The sequence below is a fragment of the Lynx canadensis genome, chromosome B3 (genome assembly GCF_007474595.2).
Source record: "Lynx canadensis isolate LIC74 chromosome B3, mLynCan4.pri.v2, whole genome shotgun sequence".
Taxonomy (NCBI): Eukaryota; Metazoa; Chordata; class Mammalia; order Carnivora; family Felidae; genus Lynx; species Lynx canadensis.
This window is the reverse complement of record NC_044308.2, coordinates 28,572,341-28,593,661: the sequence shown is the minus strand read 5'-3', so window position 1 is coordinate 28,593,661 and position 21,321 is coordinate 28,572,341. Positions and strand designations below refer to the sequence as shown.

General features: G+C 36.2%; 1 protein-coding gene across 2 annotated transcripts in view; it reads right to left on the bottom strand.

Moving 5' to 3' along the window:
• Positions 1-21,321, bottom strand: part of UBE2Q2 (ubiquitin conjugating enzyme E2 Q2) — a 63,480-nt gene that overhangs the window by 17,050 nt on the left and 25,109 nt on the right. For both annotated transcript variants that reach the window (XM_030317616.1, XM_030317615.1), the window contains 5 exons: positions 18,375-18,515; positions 15,385-15,469; positions 13,915-13,975; positions 13,063-13,153; positions 5,713-5,771 (listed from right to left, as the gene is read on the bottom strand). In XM_030317616.1, the coding sequence (XP_030173476.1) occupies positions 5,713-5,771; positions 13,063-13,153; positions 13,915-13,975; positions 15,385-15,469; positions 18,375-18,515 (437 nt within the window). The remainder of the gene's footprint in view (positions 1-5,712; positions 5,772-13,062; positions 13,154-13,914; positions 13,976-15,384; positions 15,470-18,374; positions 18,516-21,321) is intronic.

The window sequence follows — 21,321 nt, the reverse complement described above, 5'->3', positions numbered from 1 at the left end:
CCTTGCCATGTGTGACACATGGATAGATCTAGGGTATAATGCTAAGTGAATGAAAGAAGTCAGACAGGGAAAGACAAAGACCATATGATTTCACTTGTATGTGGAATCTAAAAAACAAAACAAATGAACAAATAGCAAAAAAAATACAGACAACAGACTTGTAGTTGCCAGGCCAGGGGGTAGGAGGAAGGTGGCATGGGGAGTGGGGGAGAATAGGTGAAGAGGATTAAGAGGTACAAACTTCCAGTTATAAAAGAAATAAATTATGGAGATAAAAAGGTCAGCACAAGAATATAGTTAATAATATTGTAATAACTTTGTATGGTGACAAATGGTAACTATACTTATCACAGTATGCATTTTATAATGCTTAAAATTGGCAAATCACTAGGTTGTACACCCAAAAGTAATGATAGTATATATTAACTATACTTCAATTTAAATAAATAAACTAAAAACCTTTGCTCCACAAGTAATTCTATTAAGAGGATAAAATGAAGGTACATACTGGAAGAAATTAAAAACCACATATCCAACAAAGGACTACTATGTAGTTCATATTAAATATTTTTTAATAAATATTCAACAATAAAATAAAAAACAATCCAATTAAAGAACCGGCAAGCAACATGGACAGATATTTCAGGGAAGAGAATATGAAATTGCCAAATAAGCACATAGAAAATATTAGATATTAGAAAATACACATTAAGGCAACAATTTTTTTAATGTTTATTTATTTTTGAGAGAGACAGAGACAGAGTGTGAGCAGGGGGTGGGGGGCAGAGAGAGGGAGACACAGAATCTGAAGCAGGTTCTAGGCTCTGAGCTGCCAGCACAGAGCCTGACGCAGGGCTTGAACTCACGAACCACGAGATCATGACGTGAGCCAAAGTCAGACATTCAACCGACTGAGCAACACAGGTGCCCCAAAGAAACACAAATTAAAACCACACTGAGGTATCACTATCTCTCAGAATGGCTAAAATAAAAACAAGTGGGAACACCAAACGCTGGCAAGGATGTGGAGAGACTAGATCACTCACACATTCCTGGTAAGGATATAAAGTGGTATAGTCACTATAGTAAAGTTTGTCAATTTCTTTAAAAATTCAATACGCTGCAATAACTATATGACCCAGCCATTCTACTCCTGGACATGTATCCCAGAGAAAGCAAAACACATTCATACAAAAACATGTATACAAGAACTCATATAAGCTTTATTTGCATCAGCCCAACACTAGAATCAAGCTAGAAGTCCTTCAAGTAGTAGCTGATTAAACAAAATGTGGTACATGGTACACCATGGAATACTTCCTAGCAATAAAAATGAACTAGTCAAACATGTAGATGAACCTCCAGGGAAATCAGGACAAATAAAAAAACTAATTGCTAGAAATTACAATCCCAAAGTGTATGATTCCATTTATGTAACTTTTTTTTCTGAAATGACAAAATATGAAAAATGCAGGATTAGTGGTTGCCAGAAGTTGGAAAAGTGGGTAATAAGAGGGAGATGGGTGTGGTTTAAAAATACAAGAAGGAGGATTCTTGTGTATTTGGAACTTCAGTATCTTCACTGTGGTGGTGGAGACACAAACATACACAGGTGATCAAGTTGTGTAGAACTTAATACGTACATACATACAAATGAGTTATAAGAGAAACTGGGAAAATCTGAGTAAGTTCTATGGATTGTATCACAGTCTTATTGTGATATTACACTACAGTTTTGTGAAAAATTACCCTGGCAAGGTGTACAGGAATCTTTATTACAGCTGCATGTGAGTATACAATTATCTCAAAATTTTCAAAAAGCCACAGGAATAGAAGGAAATGAGAAAAGAGAAAGGATCCATACCAAATTCTGAAGAACTCCAACATGCAGAAGTCAGGTGAACAAGGAGTTGCCAGCTAGAGACTGAGAGGAGGCAGTCAGAAGCCAAGAGAAAAAGTTTTCAGTGTTGTTGAGAAATCAGATAATCAAATATGATAAAGCCTGAAAAAGGACCCCTGGATTTACCAACATGGAAATCCCTGTTGGCAACAGAGTTTGGGAGGAATGTTAAGAGCCAATACCAGACTACAGGGGCTGAAGAGTGACAAGGAAGTGAAAAGTGTGATTATGTACACATTGCTGTGGGAGTGTAAGTGGTACAGCCGCTTTGGAAAACAGTCTGGCATTTCATTAAGAAGTTCAACAGTTACTAGAGGACCTAGTAATTCCACACATGTATGAAAGAAATGAGAATATACATGCAGACATTTATGTGAATGTTCATAGTAGCATTATTCATGATAGTCAAGGTGTCACAAATGTACGGGGCTCCTGGGTAGCTCAGTCAGTTGAGTGTCTGACTCTTGATTTCAGCTTGATTTCAGCTTGGTCATGGTCTCGCAGTTGGTGGGTTTGAGCTCCACATCAGGTTCTGCACTGGTGGTGCAGGGCCTGCTTGGGATTCTCTCTCCCTCCCCTGCCACCGCCCCCCCAATTTCTCTCTATCTCTGCGCCTCCCCCACTCTTGCTCTTAAATAAACTTTAAAGAGAAAAAAAAAAAAAGAAATGTCCATGGATAAATAAAATGTGGTATAGCCATATAATATTATTCGTCCATAAGACGGAGTTAAGTATTAAAATATGCTACAATATAGATGAACTTTAAAAACATTTTGCTAACTACAGAAGGCCGCATTTTGTAGGATTCCATTTACATGAAATGTGCAAAACAGGAAATCTTTCAAGACAGAAAGGAGATGAGTGGTTGCCAGTGGGTGGGGAGTTGGTGGGGGTGGGGGGATGAGGAATGGTTGCTAACAGGTACAGGGTTTCTTTTGGAGAATGATGAAAATGTTCTGAAATTAGAGGTAATAGTTATACAACTTCTATGAATTTACTAAAAACCACTGAATTGTACATTTTAAAAGGGTGAGTTTTATCATATGTGAACTGTATCACAATAAAGGTGTTACTTAACAAAATGGCTATCATAAGAAACAGGAACAGAGTAACAACTAGAAGATGACGGAGGATATAAAATATATGGAACTGCTCAATAATCTGATCAGACTCACAGTGCTTCAGCCTGATTGTGAGATTGCAAAATTCTGCATTTTATCAGTCCTTCACAATTTGTAGTTCTTCCCAAGTCAGCCAGTAAATCTTCCCCATCACTTAACAGTTGACTATGAAGACCAAAGTCACTGATTTTGTTTCAAATCAGCGTTCACCTTACATTCACCTTTCCATTCCCACTGTACCATTTTAGGTTGTCCTCACTTCACTCTAAGGGCCATCAGCTCTTAATTAGCCTTGCATTCTTCTAGGCTTTGGGAACACAATCTGTCTTCTTCCACTGTTACCATATTTCTTTCTAAAACATTCTCTTTCCTGTATTTTCCTGTTCCTGATCCAGCTACTGAGAGATAAATTCAGTATCCATGGGTAACAGTTTCCTTACCAGGCAAAAAAAAGAAGATGAAAACAAACACAACAAAAAATCCTCTCACCACTCCATAATCCTAAATTACAACAAGATATTCTGTCAGCACAATTTCATACAACTCTTCTGTATGAATTCTACCTACCTTGTTTTTGTAGCTCAAACTCATCTGGTATGCTATAAATATATCATGCCCTTTCTTAGATATGTGATTGTATTTACTTTTTACCTTATGTAGATAATTTTCCTTCAACCTCCACCAGTAGACCAAACTGAACTCACTCATATATCAATGCCCACCTGAGAACCCACTTACTTGACAGTCTTCCCAGATCACTACTACTGGAAGCAATTCCCTTTTCCTTTAACCTCAGAGAACTCAAGTCCACACTTCACATTTGCCAATCAATGAAGTACTTAATATTTTTAATCTCCTTTTATACTGCTGGCTTTTTTTTTTTTTTTTTTTTGAGTGAGAGAGCGTGAGCAGGGGAGGGGCAGAGAGAGAGAGAGAGAGAGAGAGAGAGAGAGAGAGAGAGAGAGAGAGAATATCAAAGCAGGCTCCAGGCTTTGAGCTGTCAGCACAGAGCCCGACATGGGGTTCGAACTCACAAACTGGGAGATGATGACTTAAGCCAAAGTCGGACACTTAATCAACTGAGCCACCCAGGCACCCCTATACTGTTGGCTTTTGTATAATGAAAAAACATTTTATTAGAAGATTTGTTTGGATAAGTAACAAGCTGACTTATTCAAATTTATTCATTTGTATAATGGTAAATAATACCATTGTAGCAAAAAGCAATGAAGAGAAACTATATCACAGATTTTTAAATTGAAAAGTATTATTTAACTTCACGTGTTTGTCTCCACAACTTGGTGGTAAACTACTTAAAATCATAAGTTCTTAAAACTCTTAGAATTTCCCACAACAAACTGTGAAAACTCTGCTGGTCAAGGTTATAGCAGATTTCAAAATGATCTGACAAGAGTATTTTTATACATTTATCTCGAATTTATAAAATTTTTCTAAATCTTTTCCTTAATCATTTGTAGCCATCCTTCCATATTTTTTAATCTAAATGAAACTATTACTATATCAACAGTAGCAACGATCAAAGTAAGGACTGGATATTTTTAGATCTTTTAAAAAAAAAATTTTTTTTTTTTTACATTTAATTTTGAGACACAGAGAGAGAGAGAGAGAGCGTGAGCGGGGGAGGGGCAGAGAGAGAGAGGGAGACACAGAATCAGAAACAGGCTCCAGGCTCCAAGCTATCAGCACAGAGCCCGACTCAGGACTCGAACCACGAACCGTGAGATCATGACCTGAGCCGAAGTCAGACACTTAACCGACTGAGCCACCCAGGCGCCCCTTTTTAGATCTTAATCAGCATAATATGCATTACCTCACAAGGTTGAATTAGTCAACTGAGCATTTCATAATTCCCAAATTAGTATATATATTTTTAAGTTTATTTACTTATTTTGAGAAAGAGAGTGTGCAGGGGAGAGGCAGAGAGAGAATCCCAAGCAGGCCCCACACTGTCAGTGTGGAGCTCAGTGCAGAGCTCAAACTCAGGAACCGTGAGATCATGACCTGAGCCAAAGTCAAGAGTCAGACACTCAACCAACCAAGCCACCCAGGCTCCCCTCAAATTAGTATTAATTGCTTCTAATTTAACGATCTATAGAACATTTCATAACCAGCCTAGGTACCAATTCTCATCTTTTCCCATTCTTTATATGACTTCTAATCACAAAAAAGGAATACAAGCTTCGATAAAAGTGAATGACAATTAGATTCTACCAAACTGAAACCACCACCTTTAGAAGGAATCAGATGGCCAGCTCTTTAGGCCCATGAGATTTTCTGTGATTATTCCTGGGAATATAGGCTTGTGGGAATCATTCTCTAATCTTAACTTTCTCTAAATCCTCAATCACAATTTATATTTGAAAAACACTTGTTTTTTTTATCGTGAAATGTATACAAATAGGGGACATTAAAAACTCTTACTTATAAACAACGTGATGGTTTATAACCAATGGTTCTCAAATGATGGTTTCCAGACTAGCAACAACGCTTCACTTGAGACCATCTTAGAAGTGCAGAAATGCGAATTATCAGCCTTTCCCCACCCCCAGACCTAGTGAATCAGAAAACTTGGGGTATATATACCCTAGCATTCTGGGCCTCCTACCATTTAACTATCTCTCCAAATAATTCTAATGCACACTGTCAAAGAAAATAATTACTTAAACTTACCCTCCTGAGAGAACAGGTAACACCACTCGAACAAATGGAGGATCAAATGGAAAATTATCCTAAAAAGCAAACAATCAAGTTTAATTAGTTTTAAGAATATCCTTAATACTCTATTTATTTTGAAGATTTTTATATAGTCTATAAAGAATGTGTATATTTATTATCTGATGAGGGTCATAAAAGTACCAAAAATAAAAAGAAATAAAAACTAAAGGAAATAAAAATGATCAGGCCCAAACAGGACAGTGTTTTGGTAAAGTTATGAAAATTATGAAGGGGTTCCACTTCCAAAAGAATTATATAAAAGGAAACGTTCCAATAATGATAGACTAGGTAACTTTACATCAATCCTCTGGCTGAGAACTAGAAGAGGTAGACAAAATGTAACCACTACAGAGCTAAGATCAAGAAGAAAAAGGGAACCTCAGAGTGGGGCCCTTCTCCCTGCCTTGAGTTTTCTTTCAATTACAGAAAAGGAAGATGAGAGATCAAAAGCTCAGCAGAACTTAAGACTCGCAGGGCTAGAGAGATAAAAATTGGGAGCTGGGGTCCAAGGAGAGGCCTGGACAAGACTCCCACACTTTAGGCTGGGACCTGAAGAACAAATGACACATTGCCCTAACTGACAAGGAATGAAGTCCAGTTTTGTGTCACCTCAATCCCTGACAGGATTCTGTGATCCTGGGTTGCCAGTGTCCAAGCCTGACAGGAGTAAATGTGAACCCTCTTTGAAGAAGAATATCATCCAAGGTTTCAAATTAGTAAATTTTTCATATATAATGTTTGTTACTAAAAATAGCCAGTTACACAAGACTTAAAAACAAACATGTCCAGAAAATGAGAGGCAAATGACACAAAAACCACAAGAGATCAAGATAACAGGGTAACAAACATAGATTTTAAAATAACCATGTTGAATACATGCAAGGAAAGAAAATACAATATTGAAAACCCTGGCAAAGTACTAAAATTATAAAATGAGCCATAGAGAAATTCGGAAACTTAGAAATACAATAACTGAAATCAATAACTTAAAAGATGAATTTAACCACAGTACAGACTTGGCGAAACCGAAATTCAGTGTACAGGAAAACAGGCCAGAAAACATCCAGAATGAAGCCAAGAGAGAGAATATGTAGAAAATGCAGAAAATAACAAGACACAGGGGAATGTATTGAAAGGCTTATCATATATGTGGAGTCCTAGAAGGAGACAAAAGAATGGGACAGAAGCAATATTTGGAGAGAATGTCTGAGAATTTTCCAATACTGACTGAAGACTTCACAAGATTGAAGCACTATGACTATTTCAAGAAAAACAATGGAAACCCCAATGAGGGAATGATATATCTTTGAGCTGCTGAAAGTAATTTCCAACCTAAAAATCTATACCTAATACAAATACTTTCCAAAAATTAATTCACACTAAAGTTATTTTCCTGTCAGCAGACACAAGGAAATGTTAAAGGATATTCTTCAGGCAGGAGAAGCATGATCCTAGATGGAAATGTGGAGACTAAAGACCATGAAAAGAACAAATATACACATAGATCTAAATGAATATTGAGGGGTGCCTGGGTGGCGCAGTCGGTTGAGCGTCCGACTTCAGCCAGGTCACGATCTCGTGGTCCGTGAGTTCGAGCCCCGCGTCGGGCTCTGGGCTGATGGCTCGGAGCCTGGAGCCTGTTTCCGATTCTGTGTGTCCCTCTCTCTCTGCCCCTCGCCCATTCATGCTCTGTCTCTCTCTGTCCCAAAAATAAATAAACGTTGAAAAAAAAAATTAAAAAAAATGAATATTGATTAATTATATAACAATAATGTGCAGTTTTTAGGGAAGTACAGAAAATGCATGACAGCACATGTTTGGCAGGGAATCCATGTTCTAAGTCTCTGCATTGATAGGGAAAAATAAAATATAAATGAACAAATTTATATTAGACAAGGATATACATTATAATTGTAAGGGAGTAAATAAAGGTAAGAGAACACGTATGCATGAAGCTGAAAGAGGAGAGAAACTGGAGTAATTTAAAAAAAAATCAAAAGAATGAGAAAAAGGAACATAGAATAACAAGGACAAATAGAAAGCACTTATGAGACAGAAGATTTAAACCCCAATATCACTAATAACATTATATGCAAATAGACTAATTGCTCTAATTAAATGACAAAGATTAGCAGACTTGACAAAAAACGTATGAAGAGAAGATGAGAGAAAAGAAACCTTAGCTAATTTTCAGGCTACCAAGTACAATTCTTTTTTTCAAATTATCAGTCCTGGAAACAGCTTTCCAGAAGAACAAGAGCTTTTTCTCTTAATGAACTTAAACAACAGTAGCTGAGGTGGCCAAGAGCATTAGAGGTCAATCTCTGGGTAGCCAGAAAGCCAAAAAGGCTGCCCCTCATTTTCCTACAGCAATAGGGTAAGGAAAAAGCATACTGCCTCCAATAAAGATATGACAGGATGTCTAAGAGAAATTATCTCCAATTTTATGATCTATTAAAAGGAAGGAACTAATTGTCTCTTAAACCAATTTGAGGGTAAAGAAGCTAAACAAACATTTGTCTTGTTCAGTTATTTCCAAGGAACACAAAAATACAGTTTTAACTGCAAGAATAAGCAGCATTAAGTCCAGTAACTTACTTTTAACTCCCTACTTCCACCCATCCTCAAATAAGATTCTAAGGAACATATGAACTATGAAAATTCAATCCTAATAGGAGAGGAAGACAAAAAGCACACTTCTGGTGGCTAAAACAGATAATCTTAGATTTCTACTTCAAGGGAGAATCTACCCACACAAGATATCAACCTAATAATAATTATAATCTACTTCCAAATAAGTAGCTCACCATTTATCTACAGTTTAATAGACATAATGAAAGGCATGGACACAAAGCTTGGTAAAGTACAATTTCATTTAATCTATTTTTTAGATCTTTAAATATGTGTTCCCAAATGATAAAGCTTTTTAAATTGATTATGTGGCAGTGAGAACTACTTTCATTTTAAGTAATTCTTCATTCAGAGTAACTCCTTCACATCAAAACCTAGGGACTATTCCATAAACTCTGTACCATGGAACTCAGTAATTAATATTTTACAGAAATAAGAGTTCCTTACAGGATTACAGCAGAGAGGTTGAGGAGGACTTACAATAGAAATTTGAGTTATCTTGGTATACTAACTCAGGAACTGAGAATCTCAAGGTTTACAAGGATCTCACAAAGTTTCCAATTCAGTATCTTGGCCTTCCAACATATTTTTTTTTTTAAGTTTTATTTATTTTTGAGAGAGAGAGAGAGAGAGAGAGAGAGAGAGAGAGAGAGAGCGAGCTAGCAGAGGAGAGGCAGAAAGAGAGGAAGACACAGAATCTAAAGTGGGTTCCAGGCTCTGAGCTGTCAGCACACAGCCTGATGTGGTGCCTGAAACCACAACCCGTGAGATCATGACCTGAGCCAAAGTCAGACGCTTAACCAATTAAGCCACCCAGGTGCCCTTTTCCAACATATTTTTAATGATAAGGAACATTCTATTTTTTTTTTTTTTAATTTATTTTGAGAGAGAGAGTACAAGTGGAGGGGGGTGGGGAGGGGCGGGGCAGGCAAAGAGAAAGGGAGAGAGAGAATCCCAAGCAGGCTCCATGCTACCAGCACAGGGCCCAACACAGGGCTCAATCTCATGAACTGCAAGATCATGACCTTTGATGAAACCAAGAGTCAGACACTCAACCAACAGAGCCACCCAGGTGCTCCAGGAGCATTCTCTTCTCGAAAGACTGTCACCAGATGAATAGTTATCACTTGAAAAATCACCTGTTTACAGTTTGACTTACTAGTTCTAATGTCATGTTAATCAAAACAAAAATCAAACTACCAAATTAATAAACCGTCAATCAAAAACAAAATCAAACTAAAGTTTCCACATACATAGCCCTTTAAATAGTTGAGGACAAACTCTCATGAGCCCCTATGTTCTTCTCTCCAAATCCACAATTTGCCCAGCTATCTTAGGACATAAAAATCTCTTTCAAATCCTTGCTGCTATTCTCTAAATGAATTCAAATTTGTCTAAATAAACCCTTCTTAAAGTAGTACCTCAGAATTCAGCTGAGTGATTTAGATATGGTTTTAAAAACCAGACCACCACTCCCTTAAAAGCACAGCACAAAAGATTTGCCACATTGCTGACAAATCTAATTGGTCCCCATTTTCTCTCCTGCCCCATCCCCAACCTTGTGTTGTTATATCTCAAGTTCCATTTTCTTATTACTCATGACTTTCAAGTTGTCACCATGGACATCTGAGGCATGGACATAAATACTGTTCATGCTCCTTCTTATAAATCCTTCTTTCTGGATAATACCTGCTATCCTTCCAAGTCTGTGAATCCTGATACTAATAACTTGGCAATTCAGTTTGCCAATGTCACTTAGTTCAGAGCAATCACATTCTTCCCAGGCCTCTTAAGAAATAATTCAGGCCTTGGGGCTCCTGGGTGGCTCAGTTGGTTAAAGCGTCCAACTTCAGCTCAGGTCATGATCTCATGGTTGGAGCCCCATGTAGGGCTCTATGCTGAAGCCTGGAGCCTGGAGACTGCTTCAGACTGTCTCCTTCTCTCTCTGATCCTCCCTTGCTCACACTCTGTCTCTCTGTCTCTTGAAAATAATTAAACATTGGAAAGAAAAGAAAAGAAAAGAAAAGAAAAGAAAAGAAAAGAAAAGAAAAGAAAAGAAAAGAAAAGATTTCAGGCCTCACAAGGCCCTTGTTTCTGGTATCAAGAGCCATGGTCCAGAAAGACAAATCCAGCGAATTTCAGCCATTTACCTCCCAGATTGTCCCCTCCCTTAAGTTGTACCTAGAGCAGGAAAATACCATGAAAACATTAAGTACAGCCACAAATCTTTCAGTTTAGTGGTCAAGATTTCATATTCCCTTAAAAACACCTCTCCAGGAGGAAGTGAGAAGGAAAGAACACACAGAGGACTTTCAAAAGATACTGCTTAAGAAGAAGAAGAAAAGACATAGACCTGAATTTTTTTTTAACATAATTGACATAACTTACATTAGTTTCAGGTATAAGGTTTTCTTTCTTTCTTTCTTTCTTTTTTTTTTTTTTAATGCTTTTATTTTTGGGGGAGAGAGCACATGCGCACAGGAGCCAGCGGGGGAGGGGCAGAGAGAAAGGGAGACAGAGGATCTGAAGTAGGCTCTGCATTGACAGCAGAGAGCAGGATGAGGGCAGGGCGGGCTCGAACTCATGAACCATGAGCCAAAGTCAACACTTAACCGACTGAGCCATCCTAGTGCCCCTATAAGATTCTATTTCTTAAGCTTGGTGTTGGACACCTGGGCATATGATTTAATACAACTGTTTATAGATTGTTCAGGTTAAAACATTTTGCATACAGAATTTTTAAAAAAGGGGGGTACCTGCATGGCTCGGTCGGTTAAGCATCTGACTTTGGCTCAGGTCATGATCTCTCTCTCTCTCTCTCTCTCTCTCTCTCAAAAATAAACATTTTTAAAAATTGAAAGAAAAAAAATGCTACTGTCCTGGTTTATTTTTTCACCTTATGAATCAGTAAAAATACAGTCATTAGCAACTTCAGTAAATATATACCAGATTCACTCTCTAGAAGACAACCCAATTGACAATCATAAAAGTTTCTATAATAACAAAATTGAGGGAAAATATAGAATTTGAGTTATTTGAAGAAAGTTCAATCATAAATGAAGATATATCCCCCAAAATATAACACACAAAAGCTACGTAAAAAGTTTTCAAAAAAATTACTTTTTGCAAGTATATTCTTTCACATCTTTGTTTCTTCCTTCAAAACCCCTCATTATCCCTCTACTCTCACCTATTCCTACCACCATCATCCTTCATTACCCCTTGCCCAGATTAAAATTAAAGTCCCAACTAGTCTCCCAGGTATCTACTCTCTCCAATCCAAACCCTATCTGATGACGAAGACATAATGACTGTTTAAAATAATAATAATAAAAAGCCTAACAGATCAATCATGCTCCTACCTAAAAACCTGTACTGACTGGTTCTTTACTGTCTAAAGGTTAAGATCCCAGACTCTTCATCATGGTCTCCAAAGCAGTACAGCCTTCATCACAGATTTCTCCCTAGGAAGACTGCAGGCTCTTGCAGGAATTATATTTTAGATGCTTCCATGTCCTCAAGCCTTCTATAGCCCCTCTATAGCCCTAATGCACTGAAGTCTACCTAACTGAAATGGAAAAAATATATGTCTGTAGATTTCTTTCCGAATTTAAAAGAACACAGCAAATAGAAGCTCTATATAATTCAAATATAGCTCCTTAGAAATATATTTCCTAGGGTTTTTTTGAGACGAAAGATTTAAAACTACTACACTTATTTATCCATATTAAATCATTACATTTTATCTAAATTCTACTGCTATTCTTTACCCTTTATTCTTACCATTTAAAGAAAAGGTATTAAATATAACACATAAATTCAGAAAGTATGGTAACATATAAAAGTATGCCGTTATATATTATAAAATAGGCATCCATGTAACCACAGCCCTGGTCAAAAAACAGACTAGAGCCAGTATCCAAGAAGTCCCCAGATGTCTCTTTCAGCTTACAACTCCATCCCTCTCACCTAGATTTACTCCCTATCCTCAACTGTATGGTAATCACATCTTTGCTTTTCTTGATAGTAATTACCTAAGTTTGAATCCATAAATCTGCATTTTTCAACCTTCTTTTAATTTCTGCTCCACCAAAAAGGCTTTTTAGAATTTTTTTTTTCTGAATCTATCCCCCACCACAGACATACTGTGTTAACAGTTTATATAATATGGCCCCTTAAAAGGCCACAGACCAGTGTATATCTAAGATTTTTTTCACTCCAAGGAACCAGTTTTCACCCCATTGGTGGGGATACTGTCTCCACTGAGAAGGCATGCCCTAAGCAATTTAGTTTTACCTATTTTTGAGCCCAATATAAATGAAATTGTACAAGACTTGTTTTGGGGTCTGGCTTCTTTTGCTGAACATTGTGTTTAAGGTTCACCCATCGTTTTGCACATAGCTCTATTCCTTTTTATATGAATACCAGTTTTCCATTCTACTGAAACAGACAATTGGGTTATTTTCTGTTTGGGGCTATTATAAGCAACACTGCTCTGAACAATTTGAGTACCTAAGTGCTCATCTCTTGCAGGGTATATACATGAGAATTCCTGAGCCACAAGGAACGAATACCTTCTATGTTACCAAATAATCCCTACGTGTTTTCCCAAAGCAATTATAAAAATATACATTTCCATTAGAAGTATATCGAGTCCCCTTAAAATTTTCTTACCTTAAAAGAGAAGTTAAGCAAAATATATTCTATGCCTTCTTTTTCTTTTAAGATCTGAAGATCACTGTGCAAAGGACTATCAGGGTCGACCCTAAGAATTACATAACAAAAAACCAATTAAAATAAAAAGTCCAAAGATGTTTTCTTACTAACCACAAAAATGAACCAGTTCAAGAGCTAAACAGAACCCCTAGGGTAAGTTTCAAACATAAACTTGCTCTATGGTCCCTGGAAAAATAAACTGTAATAGCTTTCAACTCCTTGAGATTAAATGTCCAAAAAGATCACAGTATTCTAAATCCATTCCCATAAGGGGATTCCAAGTTAGCAGTCATTCTAAAGGAAAGTCATATGTACATAAATTTCCATAAGAACTCAAAAAAAATTAATCTGCTTCTCTAAAATTGTATTATTATTAGCCAAGGGATTCAAGGGAAGAAAATTACCATGGACAAGACCGGAAAAACTGAAATCACTAACAAAATCTAAATTTGTCTACAACTGTTTCTACACATTAGGGCCTACTCAAATTCCTCATTTCAAATACAAACTGGATATCACAGTCAATCAGGTTATTAAATTCACTTTTGTTTCTATAGTTCCCAATTATCTACCTCCATGAAACACTTTATCCCATAGCTAGTCCTTCTTCTCCTTCCTCTTTCTCACTTTACTTATTTAAGCCTAAGAAACAGCTCATTTTAACAACCTGAGAACTAGTTCTACAGAAACACAGTCTAAAATTCTAGGTAAAAACCATATTTTAGAGGTTATCAAATTAAGGGGGAAAAAAGTCTCCATTGTGAAAGTCTATCATTACGAAGACTGGGTTAGCATATAAAAGTCACTTACTTCTGCAGTTTAACATGCCAGTCATATAAACTGTCATTTATGAGTTCCACTGAATAAATCCCTGTAAAGATATAGGCCATGTAAATTACTCTATTTGATCTTATACATACCACTTCGGTATAAATGAATACACTAAATAACCATCAAAATCTAGAAATTTTGCTACTAAAACATAGAACAACTAAGCTATATTGTAAATGTTTTGCCATTGAGCTGAGTATCTTATACTCTCAACAGAGAATTAAAGCCATCAATGAAGAGGATTCTTTAATGAGCTGAGAAACTGTTTACCATTAACTGTGAATAGGAGGGGGAAAACTATGCAAAAATCATGTGCACTTTAAAGATTCTTCTTCTATACACATGCAATTATTTCTATAAAAATGAAATCCCTCTATATAGTTTTATAAACTTTCTTCAACTTTCTGGGGCATCTTTCCAACTTAGTATGTAAGAAGTCTACTGTCAATCTTTAAATAACTATAGAAATTTGTTTCATGGATATACCATAATTTAACCAATTCCACCCTATGTCTGATTATTAATTTTTAATTTGCTACTATAAACAATGCTGTAGCAAACAAGTAATTATTTAACATTTAAAAATAAACCCATATTCAAATATTTAACTATACTTGATTAGGTTTCTACAGATAAACTTTTAGACATATCGTAAGAAAACAGGATGCCAAAACTTCTAATAACTCCGAAGCAAGTTCGGCTTACCTTGGATTCTAAAGCAGAAATTTTTTTTGCTTGCTTGTTGTTTTTATGTAAGCTCTAATTATTTAGATTTGATCACTCTAAGAATTTCTGAATGGATAACAAAGCTACTTTTTCAAACATATTATAAGGTTGGCTCTTTCCCTTATTTAATATTGTTAGAATCTCAATAACAACACAGGGGAATCTTATTTCAAGTGGAGAGGTTCCACAGTATTTAAGTCTTACTCTGTAAGAAAGAACACTCAAACTTTGAAATGAAGGGGGGAAAAAGGGCCAAAAACAAAACCAAACCAAAATCACCTATTCTTTTAAAGGTATACCATAACAACCTCTACAATAAAAGTTGATTATGTGGTTAAAAAAAAAAAAAAGGAACAAAAATTCATAAAAATCAACTTGGCAATAGTTCTTTGTTCATATAATATTTTGTTTACTTTCCAAAGCAGATATTACTTGTAATATTCCTAGAAGATAAAAATCATCTATGAATTAATCCTTGTTAGCAAGAAGACAAAAATTTTGAGGTATCCATAAAAACAATTTTCAAAAATCTGAACAAGTAAACTCCTCTTATTCTACCTTCCACATCTTTTGATAACTTGATTAAATCTGCATTTAAAATCCCTAAAATAAAGTTCATAACCATTTCTGTGCCTGTCCAGTTATATTATGAGAACTGAAGTTTACTATTTGAAACTTAAAAACAGCATAAGGACAACAGAGCAGACACCCAGGGGTCCTTACCTGCTTTATAACTCTGTGATCTGTATATGTCCCTGAGCTCTTTCATAAGTCTATCTGAAGCTTGCACAGACCCAGATACTGCACCCTGAAACAGAAAAACTGCTGTTTACCAGGATCTACAGAGTCCAATAACTGAAGATTTCAGGTATATAAGCCTGAAAGTTTACAATGAGATTTATAAAAATAGATCACAACTCAAAATTTTAAAAACTCAAAGAAGCTTCATTAAATTGATGATTATAAAGTTTCAACAGGAATATAAAATTGGGGGACATGTCTGGCTCATTTATGATTTAAAAAAAAAAAAAAAAAAAAAGTCTAACCAACCTGTCTAGATCACCATGGCTCCTGCAGTAGCCTAGAGGTTAGTATAAACCTATTTCAAATTCTATTGATTTTTTAAAATATTAATTTTTTTTAAGATTTTATTTTTTAGAGCACTTTTAGGATCACAGCAAACTTTAAAGAAAGGTCCAGAGATTTCCCATGTAACTGCCCCCACAATGCATAGTCTCCCTTATTATCAATTTCCCTCACCAGAAGGTATATATTTTTTTTAAGTTTATTTATTTTGAGAGAGAGAGAAAGAGGGAGAGAGAGAATATCAAGCAAACTCTGCGCTGCGAGTGCAGATGCTGACACAGGGCTCAGTCTCACAACCATGAGATCATGACCTGAGCCGAAATCAAAAGCCGGACACTCACCTGACTGAGCCACCCAGGCACCCCCAGAAGGTACATTTCTTAAATTGATGAATCCATTGACACATCAATATCATCAAAATCCATAATTTACCTGAAGGTTCACTTCTGGTGTTGTATACTATATAGGTTTGGAAAATGTATAACACCACATATCCATCACTACAGTATCACAGTATTTTCATTGCCCTTAAAAATCCTCTGCGCTTTGCCTATTTATCTCTCCACCCCACCTCTGGCAAGCACTGATCTTTTTTATGGTCTCCACAGTGTTGCCTTTTCCAAAATATCACACAGTTGGAAACATACAGTTATGCAGCCTTTTCATCAGATTGGCTTCTTTCACTTAGTAATATGGATTTAAAAATTCTCCATGTCTTTTCATGGTTTGACAACTCATTTCTTTTTTTTTTTTTAGCAGGGAATAATATTCCATATTGTCTGGATGTACCACTGTTTATCCATTAACCTACTGAAGGATATCCTAGTTGCTTCCAAGTTTTGGCAATTATGAATAAAGCTGCTATAAACATCCAGTATTTAGGTTTTTGTCAGGACAGAAGTCTTCAATTCATTTGGGTAAATACCAAAGACTGAAACTGCTGGAATGTATGGTAAAAATTATGTTTAGTGTTATAAGAATCTGCCAGACTGTCTTCAAAAGTGGCTGTACCATTTTACATTCCCATCAGCAATGAGTGAGAGTTCCTGTTGCTTCACAGCCTCCTCAGCATTTAGCATTGTCAGTGTTCCTGATTTTGGCCATTCTTTTTTTGATTCTGGCTATTTTAATAAGCATGTTGGGTCAGAAGCAAATTTTGAACATACTAGAAGGCCCTTACCATTTTAGACTATCAACTAACACAGTTTCATTAGTCTGATTATAAGCAAGAATGTTATACTGAAGGTCTACTTTACGTTATTAAGAAACTGAGAAATAACATGTTCACCTGCAACTAGTTTCAGTTCTTTTCCATGTTGGGATTTCTCTAAAAATGAAACTGCACCAATATGTTATCCGAAGACTAACTAGGAATGCAACTACTTCTCATAAGACAAACATTTAGAATACCTTAGTTTAAAAAAATACACTGATCATGTAAAATTTAAATGTTAATGGCTGTACTACACCTTGCGGAATGGGTAGCAATCAGGTTCACAAAGTTATTTCCTACATTACTTAACTGGTTTAAACCCTAGTTTCACACCCATAGAATAAGAAGACTATTTTAGAAGTGGCTATAAAAGGTTGAATGGGAAGGTTTATAAAGTTTAAAGTACTTAGCTTAGTGTCTCTCATGTGAAAACATTAAATAATCCATAGTTGTTTTGATTATAATATACAAACTAAAAGCAATCACAAGATACAGAAAGTACAGTAATCTTAAATGGCACAAGCTTTTTAAAAAAATAATGAAGAGTTGAACTAAATTTCTTTGCTCTCTAAAAAATAAATAAAAATAAATAAAAATAAAAATTTGCCAATTAAATTTAATAGTGTAAGACTGAAGGAGAGCGAGTAATTCATCTGCTTACAATACTTGGCATTTCCCCACATAATTCATTCCCTGTTTTTGAGAACCTGTGCCTAAGAAAAAGGTCCTTCTGAGATAGATGTCTTGGGTTTGATAAACAGCTCTAATACAAAGAAGTAAGAAGTAACTGTTGAGACAAATGGCTAGACTCTCCTATGTTTCCCTACTTTGGGTATTTTAATGTATCATTCTCATTTATTCTACTCAGTAATCATCCAAAAGGTATGTATTATCTATATTTTAGAGTGGAGGAAACTGAAGCCACACAGCTGTGTTTATTACCAAACTCAGCATTCATTCACTCCATACCCCATGCCACTTCACATAAAAGAGATGTTAAGTCAAAAGAAAAAAAAATACTTTTGGTTTGGTTAGAGCAGGATAGACCAGATGGAAGCTCTGTGGGAAAGAATCTAAATTGTACTCTATTTGTAGAAAACAGTAAATTTGAATATAGATCTCATGGTAGAAGGGGAAGCAGTATAAACAGGCTGGAAAGTGGGTATATATAGTGAACAGCAGGTTAATTCCAACACGTAAAAAGCAGATGAACATGGTAGAGAGCTATCAACAGATAAGAAACTTCAACAACAACAACCCACTAGGGCAACAAAACATGGCTGAATCCACAACACAGGCAAGGGTGGAGGAGGGTAGCTTAGACTGGTAGCTTAATGAATTGCCCTGTTTTGTATTATTACCTATAATTACTTAATCCCAAAAGTATAGATTTTAGATATTTGCAAACACTTACATTGAGATGGTCTTGCCTTTGGGTCTTCCTGATTTTCTCTAATATTGCCAAATTTTCTTTTTCAATTCCTTCATCCTCTGACTTTTTTCCACTAATAGGCTCTTCTTCCTTCATCTCATAGTGATCCAAGTCTTCTATATCCTACAAAGATAAGAAAAATATTAGCTTATTGAAGCTTATGCCAAAAGTTAAATTACTCTTGACTCAACAGAGAACAGACAAATGAATGGAAAAAGGAAAAAAACCTTCACATTCAATCCAGAAGTTTCCATCTTTTTATATCCTACATTTTTAGAGCTAGAATCTAAGCATATTTAATACTTTTATAAAGCCATAACTCTTACTAAATAAATCTCCTATTAAAAGAAACTTTTGCAACAGTTTAGCATTAGGTATCAAGAACCTTATTTATACTTTGTTCCAGTAATTGACTTCTAGAAATCTACTGTAAGGAACTAATTTAAAATGTGAACATTGACTTAGGCATAAAGATGCCTATTTAAACTTTATAGCTACAAACCACTCCACAAAACTGCATGTGCAAAAATACCAGAGCAGGTACCTCAATTTCATGAAATATAAGACCATTAAAATGTCAACATAGCATAATTGTTTCTTCTTTATCAATAATGAAACAAAAGGGCAGTGAGGATGGCAGTGCACCAATCCCTGGCTCTGTGGGGGCAGTGGCAAGGTGAATGAGCCAGGCTGGCCACTGTGGGTACCAGGTTCTGTGCTCAGGCTCCACCTGTTGCTTCTGGCTGCTGCTCTGGCCTTGCCCCAGACCTGGGGTGAGCTGGGGGACTGGACACCCCTGGGTGACCATACGGCTCATGCTAGTTAGAGATGTGCTGTCCAACAGGGCAGTCTCTTGTTTCTTGTGGCTGCTGAGCACTTGAAATGTGACCAGTCTGAATTGAGATGTGCCTTAAGTATATAGTCCACACCAGATTTGGAAGACTTAGTGAGAAAAACAAAGGGCTCATTATTTTATTTTATGTCAATTATGTTGAAATGATCATAATTTGAACACATTAGGTTAAAAAAACATACTAAATTGAAAAAATAACGCAATGCAAAAAGCACACAAAACTGAATATATATGGGGCGCCTGGCTGGCTCAGTCAGGCGACCCAACTGTTGATTTCAGCTCAAGTCACGATCCCACAGTTTGTGGGATCAAGCCCTGTGTCAGGCTTGTAGCACGGAGCCTTCTTGGGATTCTCTCTCTGCCCCTCCCTTGCTCGTGCTTTCTCTCTCAAATAAATAAACTTAAAAAAAATGAAAAACTGAATATAAATCTCAATTATACTAAAATAAACACAGAAAAAAAGAGATTAGGACATAACTGAAATAACAAGTTATTTCTAGAGATATTTAGTGCTTTTCCTTCTTTTCCAAGTTTTCTACAGTAAGCACCTACTGATTTTTGTAATTAGGAAAAAGTTAGATAAGAATTTGTGTTATATCCCTTGGTTAACATCTTTGATCACTACATCACTCTCCTCCCTCCTTTCCCATATCATCTATTCTTAAATCTATGCAGAACTTTTAAAATCATAACCTTTTTCTATTATCTTCTCTACTTCAACCATCAAAATCTCTAAAGGAGTAGTTGATACTATTTCCATTCTTTTTAAGTTTTTTTTTTTTTTGGGGGGGGGGATGAAGAAAGAGTGCATAAATGCTGGGGAGAGGCAGAAAGAGAGAATCCCAAGCAGATGCTGTCCACATTGTCAGCCCGAGGCCCGACTCGGGGCTTGGGCTTGGGGCTCAAAACCCACAAACCGTGAGATCATGACCTAAGCGGAAATCAAGAGTCTGACACTTAACCAACTATGACACCCAGGTGCCCTACTATCGCCATTTTTTAACCAAACTAACTCATTGTGATTTGTAGACCAGGCTAAAGATCACCTCCATCCAGACTCGGCGGTCTTTTTCTTAGACTCTCATCTCTTCAACCCCTATTATTATATTCCTTTCTTATTCAGACCCTGTCCATGACTCCATGTTTCATAGAGCTCCCTCCCCATGAAAGGTTTACACCTTTGTTCCATCCCACACTTATTTTCTTCAGAGTTCTCACAAATGTCCTTAGTCTGTATCTCCTCCTAAAACTTCAAACTCAGCCACATTCCTATCCATAAATCTTCTCCACTTGAGTATTAATGATGAATTCTGTTCTGTGTGGATTATCTTTATAGAACAATGTTCTCAGCACACCTTTTTCTGTGTAAGGCCTTTTTCTCAACAGTCACACCAAAGATAAACATATTTGTCTCCAATTCAAGACTTCTAAGCCATCTGCTTTGCTAGTCAACCCTGCTTTCCTTCCATGACTCCAACACATCAATCTTAATCTCCCAAAAAGACAGCTTCAATGCACCTAAACACACCACGCCCAAGGCTGCTTGGGACTTTTTACCATATTATTTTAGTTACCTAGATTATCTTCTATTCACCTATCTTAATCTGACATCTTTGAAGTCCAGGCTCCTGTCTTTCTAGATTTCTTTCCCTAAATGCTGCTGTCCCTTCTTTATATCATTTTGAAGGGAAAAATGAAAAGTACATAAACTTTTGAATGTCTACTTCATTGTACACTGAACCCATGGAAAAGGCTTAAAAACATGAAATGCTTTTAACATTTAACTCTATCCCTAAAAGTCACACAAATTACAAATTAGACGTTAAGGATTATTTTGCTCCCACACTGACAAAACAAACCCACAACTACTTCTTTAGTTTTAAGGCATTCTAAGAAGTGTATTTTACATTTAAGATTTTCCAAATCAAGAAAAGAAGGTAGTAACTTGAATTAACTCTAAGATCCAAAATGGAAAAGATATTTTAAAATCAAGACTGTGGAACTCAAATACCTTTTACGTGGTCAATGTAGAAACCTAGATCTCCACTCTGAAGTCTGCATTTAAACACAAAGCCT